At 39.7% G+C, this 21,774-nt stretch overlaps 1 protein-coding gene across 4 annotated transcripts in view; it reads left to right on the top strand.

Moving 5' to 3' along the window:
* KIF16B (kinesin family member 16B) overlaps positions 1–21,774 on the top strand; it is a 202,057-nt gene that overhangs the window by 106,315 nt on the left and 73,968 nt on the right. For all 4 annotated transcript variants that reach the window (XM_039530469.1, XM_039530468.1, XM_039530470.1 and 1 more), the window contains 2 exons: positions 9,728–9,781; positions 11,257–12,615. In XM_039530469.1, the coding sequence (XP_039386403.1) occupies positions 9,728–9,781; positions 11,257–12,615 (1,413 nt within the window). The remainder of the gene's footprint in view (positions 1–9,727; positions 9,782–11,256; positions 12,616–21,774) is intronic.

The raw sequence follows: 21,774 nt of genomic DNA, 5'->3' as shown, positions 1-21,774 counted from the left end.
GCTCAGTCACTGAGGCCAAACATCAACAAACTGACAGAACTGAAGCACTGCCAGGTGTCTGGCAAACACTAAAAACTCTGGTGAAGAATTGTATAAAGTTGTATGATGATTTTTTATTTCAAATTTCTTAGAAATAATAAAAAACTTTCAGTGACATTATTGGCCCACTCGGAGGATTTGAGGACTGGCACTGGCCCTAAGGTAAATTGAGTTTGAGAACCCTGTTATAAACTTTTGGAAAAATTCACATTTCATATGCGCTCAATAGAGACTTAGATTTTAGCAGCTAAAAACTCTGGAGATTCTGTCCATATGTCTAGCCTAGAGCTGAGCAGGATTTTCTCTGCTGTTGCAGGTCTGGGCAGTTGTGGGCTAGGCTGGGCACCATAACTGAGAGCAAGGAAGCTCTGTCTTGTGCTCCCAGTGTCCCACCACCTAGGCTGAAGGCAGCTGCCATATTGAAATGCAGAGGGGACAAGAGACAGACCTGGGGGTGAAATGTTGAGTAGATTAGGACAAGGAGCCTCAGGCAAGGGAGAAACTGGGATTGGAGGCTGGCAGGGGAGTGGAAAGGAGGATGAAATTTGGGCCTGGGCCTGGGAGCTGCGGTCTGTGGAGCCTGGTACTGGTTAAGCAAGGAGAATGGGATTGTGAACTGGGTAGGGGAGATTGCGTCTGGCAGGGCACAGTGACTGAGACTGAGGGCTGAGGTAGGAGCTATGTGGGAAATTGGGATTAGGAACAAATAGGGCACAGGGAAAGAGGTTGGGGGATGGTGGTGCACGGAGATTGGATGAGGAGCCTGGGGAGGGAGACTGGGACTGAGAGCCAGTGGGAGTGGGGAACATGAGGGAAGGGGCAGGGAAGAGACAAAGTGATTGGGCAAGGAGTCAGGAAGCAGGGAACCCAAAATATTTACCCTCCTTGTTGTGCTCTTTCTCCATGGAGTTCTTTCATCTTACAGGGTAAGAATTATCCCTGAAGATCAAATATGTCATGTCCTTGGTCGTCTCCTATGCTGCAATTATTTTTTGCCCTCTTCCTCCATAGGGAAGAAGGACCTAGAGGCATGTTTTAATTTCCCACATTCATACATTTAGGAGACTTTGTGTTTTTTAAGGCTCTTGCAGGTTACAGCTGAACAGGCAGAGAGACCTCAATATTAACTGAAGAATCAAAACTTCCTTTACCATCTTTTATGCCTTCATCTATTCAGTGCCAACAGTCATTTTCACAAGAAATAAGTATTAAAAATTCACATTAGTAGTTAAAATAAAACATTAATTTAAAAGAGTTCAAAACTTTGTACGTTGTAAAGATGCAGTTAGCGTGTAGCACAATGCACTAACATCTGGGAATACTTTTCCAAAGCAACACGTTGAAGATACAGAAGTATGAAGCAGTGAGAGATTAAGTTCTCTGTAGGTTCATAAATATAGTTCATATTAAAATTTAAAGGTTTGAAATTTTATATGGATCCAAATCTCTCTTGTCTCTATCCCACCGTCTGGATAGGAGTGGTCTGAAGTGCTCTTTTGCCTTCCGTCTTCGATTGATTTCTACAAGGTCTGTTACTTTCATGGTCTTTCTCGGGTTCAGCAATTTATAACATAAGGGCTGGTAGCTAACTTTACAGTTTCTATAGATTGCAGTAAACAGCTTGTAAGGTCTGATCTCTTGGACAATCAGTGGCAGAAGAGCCTGTGGGTTTCTGTTCTCATTTTCTGTGATAGCTTATAAATTAAGAGTTTCATATTGCTAGCCCCATTAATGAAGTTGGGTTCCTATTTCTGAGAGCAATTTGGAGGTCATTCCCTGGACTCTGTGAAGTACCTGTGCCATAGGAGGTTTCATTTTAAGCTTATATTGCTCTCTCGGATTCTGTCTAAAGCAGCAAGTAGCTTTTTAAAAAAACATTTGGATTCTAATAGGGCTGTCAAGTGATTAAAACTGCAATTAAATGTGATTAATTTTTTTAATCAAACTGTTAATAATAGAATGCCATTTATTTAAATATTTTTGGATGTTTTCTACATTTTCAAATACATTGTATTCTATGTTGTAATTCAAATCAAAGTGTACAGTGCTCACTTTATATTATTTTTATTACTAATATTTGTGCTGTAAAAAAGATAAACAAAAGAAATAGTATTTTCAGTTAACCTTATACAAGTACTCTAGTGCAATCTCTTTATCATGAAAGTTGAACTTCCAAATTTAGAATTATTATTATTTTTATATAATAAAACAATGTAACACTTTAGAGTCTACAAGTCCTTTAGAGCAGAAGGAGAGTCTGGGAGGACAGGGGAGTGATGACAGGGCGGATGGGGGCGTTAACTACGATTAATTGACAGCCCTAGGTTCTCATAAAATTGTAACGACCTGAAGTTGATCTCAAAACACTTTGCTCGAGCTAGTTTAACCAGCTCTGCTTTCAAAGCATGTTGATATTCTGTATCCTAATTTAAGGAGCAGGTGGAATTGGAATAGAGTGGACAATAAGTCCTACCTTTCTCTTTCTTCTCTAGGTAGAAAACAGCTTTAAATGTAAACACTTTGCTTTTTAGAGTCTCATGCCATATAAATTCAGCAAGGTAGTATAAAGAGCTTTGAATAGCCAGCTTGTTAAACTTTAGTGGCTATTAATGCAGGTAAGATTATTTGCTTTCCTGCTCTTGATGTGTCTTCAGAATGTTTTCCTGACATCCTAATGCTTTTCAGAATTACTGTATATGCACATACAGTAGAAACTCAGAGTTATGAACATCTTGGGAATGGCGATCATAACTCTGAAATGTTCGTAACATTATGGTTCTTCCAAAAGTTTACAAGTGAACATTGACTTAATGCAGCTTTGAAACTACTACACAGAAGAAAAAATACTGCTTTTAACCATCTTAATTTAAATGAAACACGCACAGAAAGAGTTTCCTTACCTTGTCAAATCTTTTTTTAAACTCTTTGTTTTACTAGTTTATGTTTAACATAGTACTGTACAGTATTTGTTTTTTGGGTTTTTTTTGGTCTCTGCTGCTGCCTGTGTGTGTACTTCCGGTTCCAAATGAGATGTATGCTTGACCAGTCAGTTTGTAACTCTGGTGTTCTTAACTCTGAGATTCTACTGTACTAGGCTACTTTCTGCACTTGTAACAGCACTTGTTTTATTCTCAGTTGACAATCAAGTTTTGCAATAAATACCTGGATGCAGTAAGTGTACATCCATTAATTTTTTTCTACTTCAGAAGACCTGTGCTTAAATGTGGGTCTTTGAAGGCTATCTGCAAGTCCTCCGTCAGCTCGTAAGCAGGTCGAGCCGGTCTGAAAGCTATACCCCTCTAGAACCAAGGCTACTGAATGAACATATGTCAGTTGATCTTTGTATGAAAGAATAAAAGGTAGTTTGGGAGGGGGGGATTAGCTACCTTTTAAAGAATAAAAGCTTGGGAGTGACGTGAACAGGGTAACAAAATAAAGGAATGAAGTAGGTAGAGAGGAATTCATAGAAAGTAAGAAAAGGAAAGTGGAAGGGAGATGCAGAGAAAAGATACAATAAGAGAACAGAAAAGAAGAATAGGATCTAATATACAAAGAAGATATAAAAGAGTAAGGGGAAAGTATTAAGACGGGGAATAACTTCTATTGCCTCAGTGAATAGAAGAGATGAAAGATGTAAATTGCTATTTTTTTAAACCATACCATGTCAACATTGCTGTTATTTAACTGCTTAAGTGTTCGGTGCATTGGCATGACATTTCATAATAGCACTGATACTGCAGATAAACTGGACAATAAGACAAACAGGTAACGATAGCAAATTTGGTGCATTATAATGAAGGCAATTGTCATCTTTCGTGGCATTAAGGATTAACATAATTGAATGTATTATGTACATTTAAAACTGAGAATTACCATATTGCATTATAAAAAAAACACTTTCAAATTGGGTTTTTTCTGTAGCAGAGCCAGAACTTTATCTAGGTTTACTAGCATGGCAGTAATGTAGTCTGAATTAGTGGTTACTTTTAAAAAGCTCAACAGTTGCCAACAGTGTTACTTGAGACAGATAGTCCATCCAAAACAGGCTATAATTGCATTATCCTAGATACACTGTGTGTTAACTGTTGCTAAATGTTGGCTGGTTACTGGAGATTGCTGTACTTTCTACATGTTTTCTATATAAATGGGTCTTTCTCTGCTGTTTTCATACAGTGAGAATTTTGTGTGCCTCATAAAGAGATAACTTTTTGTATAATAATGCAGTTCCCTAAGGAATTTTTTAGGGATTCTTTTTGTTCGGTTATGATGCCTTCAGGCAGGGCTAGTTTTACTCTTGTTGTCAATCTGTAAAATGTAGTGCCATATTAAATAAAATTTTGGTTTAATTTCCAAAATGTTTTGTTCTGCTTATTTTCACCCTTCTTCTCGTATCCGGTGTCATTCAACACTACTTCAACTAATAAGCTATGGATAAAAGAGTGCTTTTGCTCATAGATTTACGTTGAAGATTTCACTTGAGAATCTTCTGTAAGGTACATTTTACTATAACTTTAAAACTACTTATGAGAAACCTTGGTCTTGCCATAGATTTAGCTTTTTTAATTAAGCATATAAATTGGGGTGCTAAACTAGTATTGTAACATCTTTGTAGTCTTACCAGCACTCAGTCTTGCCTACATAGGTGTGCATCAGTAACAGTACATGTTGTGCTGCCTAAATTAAGCTATTGGAGTATTGTGCTAGTAAGAATTGGCTTAATTTATTCTGTAGCATGTACTGAAAGTCTTATTTTTTTCAGGGATAATGATGTCCATTTAACTCCAAATAAATCAGATTAAATTCCGCTGTGGGAATTGTGCAAAAGACCAAAGGCAGCTTTTAATCCTTATTTTAAAGTTAATGTAGATTTTCTTCATTTTGATTATACTATTCATGATTTTAATAACTAATGTATGTTAAGGAAATATAAGAATTTTTTCATGGAACAAGAAAAATGAAGAAAAAAAGGCAAGTTACTGTGCTTATGCATGTAAAATTTACAGTGACATGATGGTAGTGGTGAAATTTCTTTTTTTTTTAATATACTTTCTATGCATTTGAAGCTGATGTTAGTAGTTTAGTTTCACCTAACACACTCCAAATGCTATTAACAAATAATAGAGGATGTGGAAACAAACAGCTATAAATCATATAAACTTCAGCTGACCTTTTCGTTGGTCTCTCTTGGGAAATTAATAGAGCCAGAGCATTTCTGAAGGGCTCTGAGGGAGAAAGCTTTTCCTCTGATGGATCACTGAGTTAATGGTTTGCAATTCTATAGTACGCTTTTATCCTTAACCATTGATGAGGTGGCCTATATACACTGCCCACCCTGGCTTTCGCTTCAGAGTTGTCTGGTTCACAGATGGCCTGCAACAACTGAAAGAGGAAGGAGACGATGAGAGCTAGAACGATGATGGAAGTCTCGGAGGGAAACTGATCAACTCATAAAGAATTTAAAAACTCTTATGCAGTAGTTGTGTGGGAAGGCAAGTTAGAGGTTCTTTGTCTCTAAGAAGGATTTTGCAAAATTCTCAATCAGTTTTGTTTTGGGTTGTAGACAGCTTGGTGAATCCTGGCTGTGTCCACCTGAGTGCTGATTTGAATACTTTCTGTTGAAAGGAAATGTTTGTTTTATGGTGAAACTGCATTTGGATTCAGGCCAAACTTGGTGCATCACGAGGAGGCAAACATTACCTCATCTCTGCTTGAGTTTTAATCAGTGGCACTCTAAGATACTGAAAGTGTTGGGAGAACATGAATCCATGTCTTTACTAGTTGTTGAAGGCCAGCAGGGAAATGCTTACCCTTGTATTGATGGAAATTGTTAACATTTTCTTTTGAGAGAAGCTGGCAATCTGATGCATTAAAGAGTCTTTGATATGACCTATGCTCAAGAAACCATCACAATTCCTTGTGGTAAGGATTACTGACAAGTTTATTGCAAGATAAGTCTCAGTAGGTAGATGTCTCAGAATTCTGTGACCCTTGGCTGGGTACTAACTACTAAGTAGTGATACATGAAAATCAAATTCCAGGTATTCAGCTGGTTTAAATCAACCTAGCTCTATTGAAATCACCAGTATACCAGTTTACACCTGGCTCCAAGTATTCTTGCTGTTATTAGATCTCTTAGCTGTCTTTGATACTATTGACAACAAAGTTATTTTTACATGCTTTTGATCTTGGTAAGAGTTGATAGTATTGCTTTAGGTGGGCTTGGTCCAAAGAGGAACTGCTCTTCTACCTATAGGCTGCTCTTGTATGAAGTTCCCCAAAGTCCACTTTTGTCCTCTCCTTTGAATAATATGTATATGAGTCCACCAATAAGGAAGCATATGGTTGTGTTGTTGTTTTTAGTATGCAGTATATTAGCTGTATGTGCATTTGAGTTCCTTTCCCAATGTGTGGTTGAGGTGTTAGGGTGACTGGAAGTTAACTGCCTTCCTCTATATCACCTCTGTTTTACCAGGACTGGTAAACCTCAGACAATGAGAAATATGGCAAATTTATGTCTCTCCGTGTCTCAGGCATGCTTCCCCACTGTATTACCTATGTCTGCAATCTGATAGTCTGGTTATGTTCCTAGTTCTTGTTGGATGGTCATCTTTTATTGGTACCCAAGGCAACTTTTCACTTTCATTTTTTGAAGAGGTTGCATCCTTTCTTTCTGTTACAGACTACAGTGTTGTAATTCATGCTTTTTATTACCCTGACACTAGACTGCAGCATTGTGCTGTATTTAACCCCATTTCTGAGCTAAAACTAGAGCAGAATATGGCAACATGCCTAAGTGAAGTGTTCCATTAGGACCATATACAGCCAGTGTTTCGTGATCTGCTCTGGCTCCTTGTGTGTTTCTGGATGGAGTTCTGGGTGTTGGCATTGACCTATAAAGTGCTAAGTAGCTTAAGGTCTGTCTTCTGGAGAGACCTCTTCTCTTCCTGTACCATATTACTGAAGTTGAGATCAGCAGAGGCACACTAGGTAGACATCCCCTTGAGGTGAACACAAGTGGCTTATTGGTGAGATAATCTTTGTGAGGATTCTATTCCTCATCTTGGCCTACAGTAACTCAAACCTGTTGACATTTAGGGCATGCTTATCCTCTTTAATGGAGCTTTTGAGGATGAAGGATGATTGAGGCTAAGATTTTTGTCATGAATATTTTTAGTAAAAGTCATGGACAGGTCACGGGCAAAAAAGAAAAATTCACGGAAGCTGTGACCTGTCCATAACTTTTACTAAAAATATGCCTGACAAAATGGGGATCTGCGGGTCCCCACACTGCCTGAAGCAGAGCAACTGCACGGGGGCTAGGAGCTGCCTGCAGCAGCTGGGGGCTACAAGTTACCCAGGCCTCCTGCAGCTCCAGGGGTCCCCCACTGCCCATCGGGGCTGGGAGCTGTGGGGTGCCCCTGCCTCCCACGTTGGCCAGGAGCTGCAAGGTGGGCCGCGGTGCCCGAGGGCTCGGTGGATTCCCCTGCTGCCTGTGGTGGCTGGTGGTTCTGGGATTCCCCTACTGCCTGCGGTGGCCAGTACCCCCGCTGGCAGCAGGGGTTCCCCCATCCCCGCAGGGGTTTTGGGGTTCTCCTGCCACCCGTGAAAGCTGGGAGCTCGGGGTTCCTCCACTGCCCACAGCAGCTTGGAGCTCTGGGGTCCCCACCAGACGCACCGGGGATACCCTGCAGCTCCCTTCCCCCCACTTGAGGCAGGGGGGACCCTGGAGCTCCCAACCACCATAGGTTGAAGTCACAGAGGTCGCTGGAAATCACAGATTCAGTTACTTCTGCGACCTGCGTGACTAAATCATAGGCTATGGGTTGATACCTATAGAAAGTGGGATTTGCAATAATTCATGGGATGGTATGATAGGATAACGGGTTTAGTCAGTAGGTCAATAACGTGCCACAATGGTAATTAGTACAAAGGGTCAATGATAGGATATTGTTAGCCTTTTTCCAGAGGGTCTGGCTGGAGAGTCTTGCCCACATGCTCGGGGTTCAGCTGATCGCCATATTTGGGGTCAGGAAGGAATTTTCCTCCAGGGTAGATTGGCAGTGGCCCTGGAGGTTTTTCGCCTTCCTCCGAAGCATGGGGCAGGGGTCGCTTGCTGGTGGATTATCTGCTACTAGAAGTCTTTAAATCATGATTTGGAGCATTCAACAGCAGAGTCAAGGGAGAGAATTATTTCAGGAGTGGGTGGATCGGCTTATGTGGCCTGCATCTTGCAGGAGGTCAGACTAAGATGATCATAATGGTCCTTTCTGATCTTGAATTCTATGATTCTATGATTTCAGTCATAAAGTTGTGTATGGAATATTGTGCGGTTTGTTGATTTCTACTGTATTTAAACTGATGGATAGAGGTGCCTAGAGTACAAGAAATCCAGTTTTTTAGCTTTTTAGTTAAATATAAACAGTAGATGCTTGCCGTATATTCTATCTTCCCATTACACCTGCCCCATACAATACCTCTTTTTCCGTTTGTGTGGGGGACAGTTGTATTATTTGCAGAAAATAATATTAAATAAAAGCATAGGTTATGTATTTATACTAATACTGTTGAACTGAGTCCTTAATATGAAAATATTTCTTATAAAAATGTAGGTGATGCTCCTAGGCATGAGTCTTTTAACCAATATTTCATTTTATTTAGATTTAAATAGTGGGGGAAAAAGACTTCTGTTCAAGAGCTTCAGGCACCTGACACTTCTAATGTTACATAATATTCCCAGCAGTATTAAAATACCAACAATACCCTCAGTTACCAAAAACCCTGTTAATCCAAATATTTTGATGTTCTGAAATGGGGTTTTATACCATGTTTCATTTTATGTTGGCCTTTTTGTTAGCTGTATTAGAACGACTGAATTACAATGATTATTTGCTTTTTTGGAGAAAAAATAGCTTTTATGCTCCATTTAGGTCCTTTTGAAATTCAAATACCTTTTAGCTTTCTCAAATTTGTGCCCAGTTAATAAGCCAAAGGAACATGAAAGTTGAATAACAATCATTGGCATATGAAAAGCGTGCTTAGGAAAAATAACTGTTTAATTTATGTGAATAGCTGTTTAGTTTAGAGTTACAATGTGATTGACTGTTGCTTGAAGAATGTAAACCTAACAAATGTCAGAAAGCAAAGCTAATGGTCTGACTGTTTGCTTTTTTAAAAAAGCTAATTTTGTTGGTAGATTGTTGGCTTTAAAATATTCTTCACTGCTTTTCTCTTGCCTTTTTTTCTATCAATTCCTTTCTTAATTGATCACTTTGTTTCTCTCTACCTCCTGTGGCAGTCTATTCCCTGTAAAAGGACCAATCTGTCTAAGGTAGAGAAACTCAATTTCTATATATTGATTGCTATGTCTGCATATAGTTAACTTGCAGAGGCTGTGCTAATCATTTATCTGTCTTGTTTAACTTTACTATTTAAATCGTTTCTTCCCAGAAATTCAATTACTTTTCAGCTTCCATACAAGGGCTCAGCAGCACAGAATCTAATTGGTGGCCATATTTAAGGAAATGTTTTCAATTCTTATAGAGCATATTAAGCTATTATAAAACTTGCCAGGCCACAATATTAACGTAAACTTTTAAAACAGACACCATGATGTAAAATGTGCCATGCTTTATTTCTGTTTTGTTATTTTCCAGAAATGACACTCCTTTTTCCCATTTTTTTTAATTAGACTAGAATTTGAGAGACAACAACGAGAGGAACTGGAAAAATTAGAAAGTAAAAGGTAACTTCTTTCTACTACCCATCTGAGGTATTTATGCCCCCCATAATCTCAGTGTCTGAGGGCTGGTCTACGCTATGGGGGGAAATCGATCTAAGATACGCAACTTCAGCTACGTGAATAACGTAGCTGAAGTCGAAGTATCTTAGATCGAATTACCTACCGTCCTCACGGCGCGGGATCGATGTCCGCGGCTCCCCATGTCGACTCCGTTACCGCCGTTCGGGTTGGTGGAGTTCCGGAGTCGACAGGAGCTCATTTGGGGATCAATATACCGTGTCTAGATGAGACGCGATATATCGGTCCCCGAGAAATCGATTGCTACCCGCCGATACGGCGGGTAGTGAAGACGTAGCCTGAGTACCTCACAATCTTTAATGAATATATCCTCAGAACATCTCTGTGGAGTAGGTAAGTACTATTGTCCCCATTTTACAGGTGGGAAACTAAGACAGAGAGGCAAAATGACTTGCCCAAGGTCACACAGGAAGTCCAGGGAGTTGAAGCCCAAGCCCTAACCACTCTACCATCCTTCCTCACTATACTCACTGTGGTTGAGTATATATGAAGGCATATGTATTTGAGTTCAGATTTTGTTGTCTGTTTTCTGTGTGTGTTTTCATTCTCTTATTTTGTCTGAGTTTGAATATTTTACTTATTCAAGGCTAAATGATTGGCTGTACAATGTCATTATACTAATCTTCAGACCACTGCACTATGCAGATGTGTAGCTTGGCGTTTTCTACACTCTTTCATAATTAATCTTGACTCCCCTCCTGCCCTCAGAGAGACTGTGAGAGGAGAATTATATTCTGTATAAGGAAGAGAAGACAATTTGTCTCTAGGAGACAGCAGCTATTCCCACACTTCCAACCAAATGTGCCAATTACAAGAGGAAGTTCCCTAAAAGAGTGAAATTTGATGGATTAAAACAATTGACTCAAACAAGATTGGAGGATGTGAATTTTTAATCTAATCATTGTGTTCATGCCTGAATCTTATTGTGCAGTGCAGTCATGCAGTGTGTATTTAATGAATATTATTGCATTGGATGGAGTTGTTGTGGTTTAAACATGTAGTGCTTCTACTACTAACATGAATTGACTTAATGTAATTTCATATACCTACAATTTAAAGATAATTTAATGATAGTTCAGTATATGTCAATTCTGTAGCGTATCTGCTTGTCAGGTAAAGTTTTGCTCGAAGTAATTTGGATCTGATAACTATGGTTTTCTCCAGAAATTGAGTTAAATATAAGCTACTAAATTATGAAGGCATGTTACTAACATGAGGCAAATCAAAAAAGACTGAAATAAAATTGTATCTTTAAACAAAACAATTCAAGTTGGTATGTGTTTTTAGCTCCTCTTCCAAACCCTGTTAACTTTTAGGAAAATATTAACCATATTAGGGAAAGGGAAGGAATGTTTTGAAGGTATTAATCTCATATACATATTGTACATATTTTATTTTAGGAAACTGATAGAAGAAATGGAAGAAAAACAAAAATCTGACAAGGCAGAACTAGAAAGAATGCAGCAAGAGGTGGAGTCACAGCGCAAGGAAACAGAAATAGTCCAACTGGAAATACGAAAACAGGAAGAGAGCCTGAAACGGCGAAGCGTTCACATTGAAAGCAGGTTAAAAGACTTGCTGGCTGAAAAAGAGAAATTTGAAGAAGAGAGACTACGAGAACATCAGGAGATAGAATTTCAGAAAACGAAACAACAGGAAGAAATTTTTGCTCGAGTTAAAGAAGAACTGCAACGGTTGCAAGAACTTAATAATAATGAAAAAGTTGAGAAAATGCAGATTTTCAGAGAACTAGAAAAACTTAAAAAGGAAAAAGATGAACAGTGCATCAAGCTGGAATTAGAAAAAAAGAGGCTTGAAGAACAAGAAAGGGAGCAGGTGATGCAAGTGGCTCACCTAGAAGGACAGCTTCGAGAGAAACAGGTTATGATACAGCTACTCAAGAGAGGGGATGTGCAAAGGGTTGAAGAAGAGAAAAGAGAACTTGAAGAAATTAGAGAATCTCTCTTGAGGGTCAAGGAAGCTAGATCTGAAGGTGACGAAGACAGTGAAGAATTAGAAAAAGCACAGCATAATTTCATGGATTTTAAAAGAAAGCAGTTAGAACAATTGACTATTTTGGAGAAGGACTTATTTCAACAAAGGGATCATCTAGAAAAGGAAGTAGCAGATGAACATGAAACACTGGACCGTTTAAAATATGCACACACAGAACGGTTAAACCTCCTCAAGAAAGATGATGAAAACGTTGTGGATGCTGCACTGATGGTTGAAGAATTTGACAAGATAAAGCCATCAGAATACAGGCTCCAATATAAAGAGCGCCAGCTTCAATACCTGATGCATAATCACTTGCCAGCTTTGTTGGAAGAAAAACAGAGAGCTTCTGAAGTCCTTGATAGAGGTCTGCTAGGGTTAGACAAGACTCTTTATCAAGTTGAGAAAGAAATGGAAGAAAAAGAAGAACAGCTTGCGCAATATAGAGTCAGCACTAACCAGCTGCAGCAGCTCCAAGAAACATTTGAATTTACAGCCAACGTAGTTCGTCAGGAGGAAAAAGTTCGGAAAAAAGAAAAAGAAATTCTCGAATCAAGGGAAAAACAGCAGAGAGAGGCACTGGAGCAAGCAGTAGCTAAGTTGGAAAGGAGACACTCTGCTCTGCAGCGTAGTTCCACAATAGACGTTGAAATTGAAGAGCAAAAACAAAAACTTGCAATTCTCAACAGCAGCTGCAGTGAACAGGCAGGTCTGCAGGCTAGTCTAGAAGCTGAACAAAAAGCCCTGGAACAGGATAGAGAAAGGTGAGAATTATGGGGATCATCAATTTAATAGACTCTGTACACAAAGAAGTGTGTTTTGCCTATGTTTTAGATTGTAGAAAAGAGACTTCTCTTTCTTAGTATTCCAGTTCCACATTGCATGTAAGGTGGTTGTCCCCAGAAGTGAGAGGGTATAGTTATGAACTCATTCTAAAGCCAATATTTCTTGCTTTTCAATTAAGTTCTGTTCAGCTATTTATTCTGTCTTCATCAGCAGAGTATTTGTGTCTGTTATCACAGTATTTAAGTTCCTTATTTGAACATGTTTTTTTCCTGTCCAGAAAGCTCAGCTGAGCAAGGGGCCAGCCACGCATTCTATATTTATACAGAAATAATTCTCATAAGTGGTTTAAGTGCATGCATAGATGTTGCTTTCCATCTTTAAAAATAATTAGAAATCAAGTTAAATAAAATATAAACGAAGGAATGCGGTCATGGTATTGGGTACCTCATCTTGATTGGATAAAGCATAGCTTTTGGCAGCACTCACTAAAGGCTACTTAGTCATTGTAATTGAAAACTGGAGAATAGTCAGAAAGCACCCAGTTATGACAAAGTAAAATGATATAAAAGTTGGGAACTGATATGTATGATAAATGTCTAACAGTAATTCTTTGATAGGGCTTAACATCCTCTTACATACCTTTTTTGTCTTAAGAGTAAACAGACATGGTATTTAATACTTGGTAATTTACTATAAGACTAAAATCAAAGACTAAGCTCATGTTGGAAACACCCTAATGAAAGATTCCTACAAAAAACTAATTTATTCCCTCACCAGCCAGTCAACATTCATAGACTCATAGAATTGTAGGACTGGAAGGACATCTCGAGAGGTCATCTATCCTGGTCCCCTGCACTTATGGCATGACTAAGTATTATCTAAACCATCCCTGACAGGAGTTTATCTAACCTGCTATTAAAAATGTTCAATGATGGAGATTCCACAGCCTCCCTAGGCACCGTATTCCAGTGCTTAACTCCCCTGACAGGAAAATTTTCCTAATGTCCAACTAAACTGCCTGTGACGGGTCTTCCTGGGGTGCAACCTGGAACTGGGGTATCACGGGGCTCTCTGTCCCTCCAACCTGGGCTTTCTATCACATTGTGATGCTGTTGCTAAGCCACAAACCTGTGTCAGGTCCTGTTCTGACACAGACATGCACAGTCAGGGACACACCCAGCTGAGTTACGTGAATATTTCTCTCAGTTCACTCATGAACTAACAATTGAGAGGCTCCAGTCGATTCCCCCAGCTCCGCAGCCTAGGACCCCAGGGCTGTACCGTCTTGTCCTGGTCAGATGCCTGATCAGTATAAGTTTATTACCCAGTCTTCCCCTCCCTCAATGTGGAGAGGACATGCACCAGTTTTTGTTCCTGAGCAGATTTTCCAAGCACTTTAACCAAAATGCGCACTGTTTTTAGATAAAATATAAAACAGATTTATTAACTACAGAAAGATAGATTTTAAGTGATTATAAGTAATAAGCATACAGATCAAAGTTGGTTACCTACAAAATAAAAGTAAAAGCACAAACTGAGTTCTATAAATTAGACCGGATTTGAATCTGATTTGAACCTGGTAGATGGTATAGTTTCTTAATACACAGGCTTGGATTCTTCTTTCCAGCCTGGGACCACTTCCCTGTTCCAGATCTTTGTCCTCCAGATGTGCTTCCAGGTGTGGAGTTGTGGGAGAAGTGAAGCCAAGTGATGATGTCACTTCCCCTCTTTTATAGCTTCTTCTAGAGCCTTTGCTATGATGTGGGTCAAGCAGTCTCCATTGTCTACACATGCTATCTCTGAGAAGTTCCCATTGTATACAGTTCCTAGGATAGTTGTCGTGAGTATGGACTCCCTTTAATGGACCATCAGCAGCATCTGGCTGCTCCATTGTTGTACCTGCCAGGCTGGTTGTGGGTGTTCCCAGCATTAAAACATATTTCTGTAAAACACACTTCTATAGTCAAGGTTCCAATGACCTGCCACTGTTTTTCCAAAAAATAAAAGTAAAGGTTCCAATCAAAGGAACGAAAATCCTATCAATCACCTAAATTAAATCCTAATCCCACAACAAATTCCCCCCATCCTAGGGGATCCCCATTCCCCCTAATCCCTCTTCCCCCCATCCACCCCCCTCTTACACCTCCCCTCCTCCTCCCTCCTCCAGAGACCTCCTCCTCTCCCTCTCCCCTCCTCAATCTCAGACTCCCCTCTTAAAAGAAAAAGAAAATCCAACAGAGAAAAAAAAGAAAATGAAGAAAAGAAAATAAAGTCTAAGAACAAAGAAATGTCTCTGTAACTAGAAAAGGAATCAAGGGTCTAAACTTATCTCCTAAATCCAATAAACCCCTCCCTTTCTCTAAAAATATTATCAGCATAAATTTCAATACACAATGCTATATTTAATACACAAGAAAAAATATAAATATTTAAAAACTAAAAGACTATTCCTTATTATACATTAAGAACTAACTTAGAACCTAATACTCAAGACACAACAAAGAAATAGAGAAAACAGACTCTCTTAGATCCAAAGAAGATTGAGCAAAAGACACTTGACAAGAGCTTCCCTGGTCAGAGATTAAAATTGGTATTGTTTCAGGTTGAACAGTTTACTGCAGGTTAACAGGTGTTAACCCTTTTTAAGACCCCAAATTACAACCCTGATTAACCAACATACAGATCTGTTTCCCAGAGGGGACAAATTGCAGACAGTTTTAAAAACATGCATTTCCTTACTTTAACATAAAACACAACATACACTACATAGTATATTACATTACAATTTAAGTATGTAAACATTTATTTACTTGAATTTACAAATACATTTTTTTGTTTACATTTTGACCACTTATAGTCATAGGAAGGACACCCCTCCCCATCCACTGGACACCCACAACCTGTGTTCACTATTTTATACCACCCCAGAATGACCTTTGGAGTTTATGGCCCAAGTTTGTTTGAGCTTTTTGGAACTTGGAACTAACTTGAGACCCTGGCCTTTCTATCTCTGTGTCCTGAAGTTTTCCAACAAGAATATTTTTATAAGAATTAACAAGGACAGAGAAATGGGGAGCTGAAGAGCGGCTGGTTTTGCTCCAAGCTGCTGCAAGCTCTCAGCTGCCGTGGCTGAAGGCTCAACTGCTGGTCAGACACTGAAACTCTGTCTGAACCTTAGACTTGACACCTCTGGTCCTCTCTGTTTCTGTCTGTGGTGTTTGTTCCTCTGACTGTGGACTTGACTGTTGCTGGTGATGTGATTACTGCTGGCTGCTGCTGAGCTCTTGCAGAGTTTCTTGGTTGCTTCTGCTGCCTCTGGCTGCCTCGGTGGTTGGCTCTGTGTCTGTGGCTGGAGTGCTGTGCTGGCGCTGCTTCTGCTAGTCTGGTTGCTGGTCCAGTTCTGTTGCTGGCCTGGGACTGGCTATGGCTGCTGTGGCTGTAGTGTTAGGCTGGTGGTTCACCCACTTCTACCTCTTCTGGTTCTTCCGACTGGCTCCCTGACTGTGTTGTGGCTCAGGAACAGCCTGGGGAGTGCCCCTGGCTTTGGCCTGGCTCCTGGCACTGCCCCCCCCTGCTTGCTCAGCTTGGCATGGTTGGCTCATTTCCCCCAGGATGGATTAATGTGGATGGTGGTGATAGACAGCCAACTTCCACTTCCTTCCTTGCCAGTCCTTGTACTGGTCTTCTGACATACTGTGTTTTGGTGCCAGTCCAATTTTTTTTTTTTCTTCCAGTGTTCCCAGTCCTCCATTGCCATGGGGGTGGGAAATTGATGGGGAGGGGAAGGCCTGTTGGGTGGGAGGCTGTGGGTGGGGAGGGACATGGGTCCAGGCCCAGCTGTCTCCAGTCTCTTTCTTTTTTTTTCTTGCTTTCTTGCTCTGGGCCTTGGCTTGCCTCTTAGCTCTCTTGTTAAGCTCCTGTTTCTCTTTGTCCTTCCTCTGGTCTTGTTCTCTCTCTCTTTCTTTGTTTGTGTCTCTGTGGCTTTGTGCTCTGCATGCCTCTGCCCCTTTGCATTTGTGTTTCTTTTTTCACTTTTCCCTATTCTTGAATAAAAAAACCTGAAAAAAAAAAAAAAAACACTTATTATTTAGCTGTAGACTGAATAAAAAGGCTGATAAAAAAAAAAAAAAAAAAACTGACTGGTTTAACCTGTTTGTAGCATTTCTCTAAGTACCCTTTAGGGGAAGTCCTTTCTTTCCTCCTACTAGAAAACTACTTTTTTTCCTCCCAAGTTTAAAAAAAAAAAAAAAAAAAAAAAAAAAAAAAAAAAAAAAAAAAAAAAAAAAAAAAAAAAAAAAAAAAAAAAAAAAAAAAAACCAACAAAAAAAAAAAATAAAAAAACAAAAAAAAAAAAAAAAAAACAAGATCTCCTAAAAAGGCTTTAACTGTCCTTTTGCATCTTTTCTGTCTGTCCAAAATGTGTTCCTAAGTCCTCCAAAACAAAAGCCAAAACTGAAAAAAGCCTTGTTAACCTACTGTTAAAACTGATTTCAACCCCTGAAACTAAACAAAACTGCCTTTTTCTTAAGCTGCCTGCTTTTTCCAAAAGCTGCAAAAAAAGAAACCAAGAAAGAAAAAAGGAAAACAAAAAAGCCTGCTGGAAAACCCCACCCAACCTAGCCTTGCTTCCACAATAATTCCCCAGTTAGAAACCCCATAATGTAACCCCCTCCTCTCCTCCTCTCTCTCTCCTTTCTAGGCTCTTTGAAAGCTCTCTTTTGAAGCTTAGAAAAAAAACCTGAAAAAAAAAAAACTAGCCTGAAAAAAACCCTTGTAGAAAACCTTCTCCTGTTCTCTCTTGGGGTCTCTCTCCCTCCTGCCCTCCTAAGAGAGAAGAGAGAAGAGAAGAGAAAAAGCTGTTAAAAAACCCAACCACCCCCACCCCACCATAGGTCTCACCCCCACTGGAGCTGTTGGGGACCCTTGTTGCCTCTTCAATTGTTTTTCTTTCTACTAAAAAATTCTAGTTATAATTGGTAAAACTGCCACCAATATGACATCATCCTGGATTGGGACACAATCCTTCCCAAAATCCTAGGGTATCCCAAGAGCCCCAAATCCATGAGAAACCCAGGAGAAATTGGAAACCCCCTCCCCCCTCCTCCTCCCCCTGAGAGGAGAGACAGAGGATCTAACTACAGAGGATACCTCCTCTCCTCCTCCTCCTCCTCCCAAGACCAACCCAAACAAAAAAGAAGAAGAAAAGAATTTAATAAAAAAAAAAAAAAAAAAAAGTGTCTGTGTCTCCCAAGATGGAACAATACAACTAAAACTTCTTATCAATCTCTGAGAATCCCCCTTCCTCAGTAAAGCAATATCAATAAAAGCAAACAAAAGAATTTCCTTTAGCAAACACACAACAAAAAATACAGAAAGCAAAAAAAAAGACAAATCCTAATCTTTAATTAATATCACTATTAAATAGTAGAAACTACTCCAGGAGAACTTGAGAAGAGATGAGACTCCTCTCTTAGATCCAAGAGCTCTGCTGAGCAAAAAAGAGACACACACAGGCTTCTTCTCCACAGAGATTTGAAATTATATTTGTCTGGATTTTTTTTTTTTGGTCAGGTGGTCATCAGGTACTGCATGTTAACCCTTTACAGGTAAAAGAGACCTTAACCCTTATCTGTCTGTTTATGACACACATAGCAAAACTTCATAACTTCCCATACAATGATAGCGCATACAATCCAACAGGATATTAATGCTTAACATTAAAGTCAAGACTTTTAAAATGATACCTCAACGAGGCATACTTTTATTCAAAACATATCTTAATTATATGACATATGTGAATATGGGAGTGCCAGGATACAGTTTTGAGCCACAGCATGCCACACTATCCTTGCTGCAATTTAAGCCCATTGCTTCTTGTCCTAACCTCAGGGGATAAGGAGAACAATTTTGCTCCCTCCTCCTTGTAATAACCTCTTATGTACTTTAAAATGTTATCATGTCCCTTTTCAGTCTTCTCTTTTCCAGACTAAACAAACCCAGTTTTTTCAGTCTTCTCTCATAGGTCATGTTTTCTAGACCTTTACTCATTTTTGTTGCTCTTCTCTGGACTTTCTCTAATTTGTCCACATCTTTCCTGAAATGTGGTGCCCAGAACTGGACATAATACTCCAGTAGAGGCCTAATGGAGTAGAGCAGAAGAATTACTTTTCGTGTCTTGCTTACAGCTCTCCTGCCAATACATCCCAGAATATTTTTTTTGCAACAATGTTACACTGTTGTCTCATAATCATCTTGTGATCCACTGTGACCCCCAGATCCCTTTCCACAGTACTTCTTCCTAGGTTGTCATTTTCCATTTTGTATGTGTACAACTGATTGTTCCTTCCTAAGTGGAGTACTTTGCGTTTGTCCTTATTGTATTTCATCCTATTTACTTCAGAGCATTTCTCCAGTTTGTCCAGATCATTTTGAATTTTAATCCTCTCCTCCAAAGCACTTGCAACCCTTCCCAGCTTGATATCATTCTCAAACTTTGTAAGTGTACGTTCTATGCCATTCTGTAAACCATTGATGAAGATATTGAACAGAACTGGACCCAGAACTAATCTCTGCAGGATCCACTTGATATGCCCTTCCAGCTTGACTGATAACTACTCTCTGGGAATCGTTTTCCAACCAGTTATGCACCCACCAACCTATCTCTATCTAGGTTATATTTCCCTAATTTGTTCATGAGAAGGTCATGCGAGACAGTATCTAAAACCTTACTAAAGTCAAGATTTACAATATCTACTGCTTCCACCCTATCCAGAAGGCTTGTTACCCTGTCAAAAAAAGCTATTAGGTTGGTTTGACACTATTTGTTCTTGACAAATCCATGCTGACTATTTCTTAACTCTGTGTTCTTAAAAAGAAATTGAATCATATGATGATGGTGTATAGTGAGATAATGGGAGGGTAAGATGGATACTAAAAAAGAAAATGTTGACCTACATTGAAAATGTAACTGATAATTGTAGCACCCGGCTCAAGACAACAAATATGTTGGTGGTGTGTCTTTGAGAAATGAAAGGGCTGTCTTCATATTCCATTGCCCGAGGAAGAGGAAATAAAAATACCTCTTCCCAAATATATAGAAACCTATGTTGTCAATGTTATATTTTTTTTCTGTCCTTGATCTCCTGTACCAGTCAAGATGTTTCAGTATAATTCTTCCCAGCCATTAGATGTAGACAGAATAACAGTCTTTTGATGACATCACCTCTTATAGAATCATAGAATATCAGGGTTGGAAGGGACCTCAGGAGGTCATCTAGTCCAACCCCCTGCTCAAAGCAGGACCAATTCCCAACTAAATCATCCCAGCCAGGGCTTTGTCAAGTCTGACCTTAAAAACCTCTAAGGAAGGAGATTCCACCACCTGCCTAGGTAACTCATTCCAGTGCTTCACCACCCTCCTAGTGAAAAAGTTTTTCCTAATATCCAACCTAAACCTTCCCCACTACAACTTGAGACCATTACTCCTTGTTCTGTCATCTGCTACCACTGAGAATGGTCTAGATCCAGCCTCTTTGGAACCCCCTTCAGATAGTTGAAAGCAGCTATCTCAAATCCCGCCCCCCGTTCTTCTCTTCTGCAGATTTAACAATCCCAGTTCCCTCAGCCTTTCCTCATAAATCATGTGGTCCAGCAGCTTAATCATTTTTGTTGCCCTTCAGCTCACAGAACACAATTATTTGTCTCCAGTAAGTGTCCTATAAGAACATTTGTCCACAGAAAATAAAAGGTTGAACAGAATGGAAAAGGTCTCCGTTCTTGGCCAAATAGCAAAGTTTAGTTATTCAGAAAGGGCCTTTGGTAGGAAAAATCAGGCAGCTTCTAAATAGATAATTTCCAAACAGATTAAGGAGATGATTAAAGACGCCAACTTTAAATGCAGCTGAGATTTCCTTCCTGGCTCTAAAGCCCATACAATGAGATAGAACAGGGTCTTCTTGAGAAGAAAGAGTAGAAATCTATGAAGTGGGCAACAGTGTACTTCACTGTTGATTTGTCGTAAAGCAGCATCAAGGAGAGATGGAAAATTTTATTTGTTCATTTTCTTTTTTCAAGATCTTCTGTATCATTCCAGAATCATCCCCACCCTAGAAAGACTGGCAGTATGTCTCTGTAATGTTTTATGTTGGTTTTCTAGTTATTCATAGGCTTACTAAAGTTTCACTTAGTACTATGTGATGACAGATCCTTTATATGTGCAAGGGATGATTGTGACAGGGTCACCGGAGTGCAATCTGGACTACAGGGCCGCTGAGGCCTCCAAACCCACCAACCTGGGCTGCCACTCACACTGTGATGCTAATGTCAAGCTACAAGCCTCTGAAGGGCACTACACTCGCACAGACATCCACAGACTGGGACACACCCAGCTGAGTTACATGAATGATCTCCCAGCCACTCAGAAACCATCAATAGGGAGGCTCCAGCCAATTTCCTCCCAGCTCCCCAGTCGTGCATCCAGAACTGTACTGTGTTGCACTGGTCAGAAGCCTGGCCAGTGTACATTCATTACTTAGTTCGCCACTTCCTCAAAGGAAAGTGGAAATGCACCAGCACTTTCCCAAACACTTTAGACAACTCACTGGTAAGGACAGAACATTCAAAAAGTTTAACTACTATAGAAAGATAGATTTTATGTGATCATAAGTGGTAGGCATAAAGGTCAGAGATAGTTACCTTAAGAAATAAAAATAGAAACACGCACTCTAAATCCTAAATGTTTAGTCTAAGCAAAAGTTGACTCAAGCGTCATTTTTCACCCTGGCAGATGGTACAAGCAGGTCAGTACATAAGTACATAAACTGGGACTGCCTTCCAATCTGAAATCAAACGTACCCAGTTCAAAGCCTTTGTATTCCAGGCGTGCTTCCAGGTGTTGAGATGGGGGGAGAGAGACCAAGTGATGATGTCACTGTCTCTCGTATACTTTGTTCCAGATTGTTGGAAATATCTTGGCTGTGATGTGGGTTAGTCTGCCCTAATGGTGTATGTGCCTTCTCCAAGAAGTCTCTGGGATAGTGGATTGCATGTTGATGAGCCATTAACGCATCTGGCTATTGATGGTTACTCCTTTGTTGTAACTGAAAGGTTGGTTGTGGGTGTTCCCAACCTCACAACAT

This window comes from Mauremys reevesii, linkage group 3 (assembly GCF_016161935.1).
Source record: "Mauremys reevesii isolate NIE-2019 linkage group 3, ASM1616193v1, whole genome shotgun sequence".
NCBI classification, from domain to species: Eukaryota; Metazoa; Chordata; order Testudines; family Geoemydidae; genus Mauremys; species Mauremys reevesii.
This window is presented reverse-complemented; position numbering and strand designations above follow the sequence as displayed.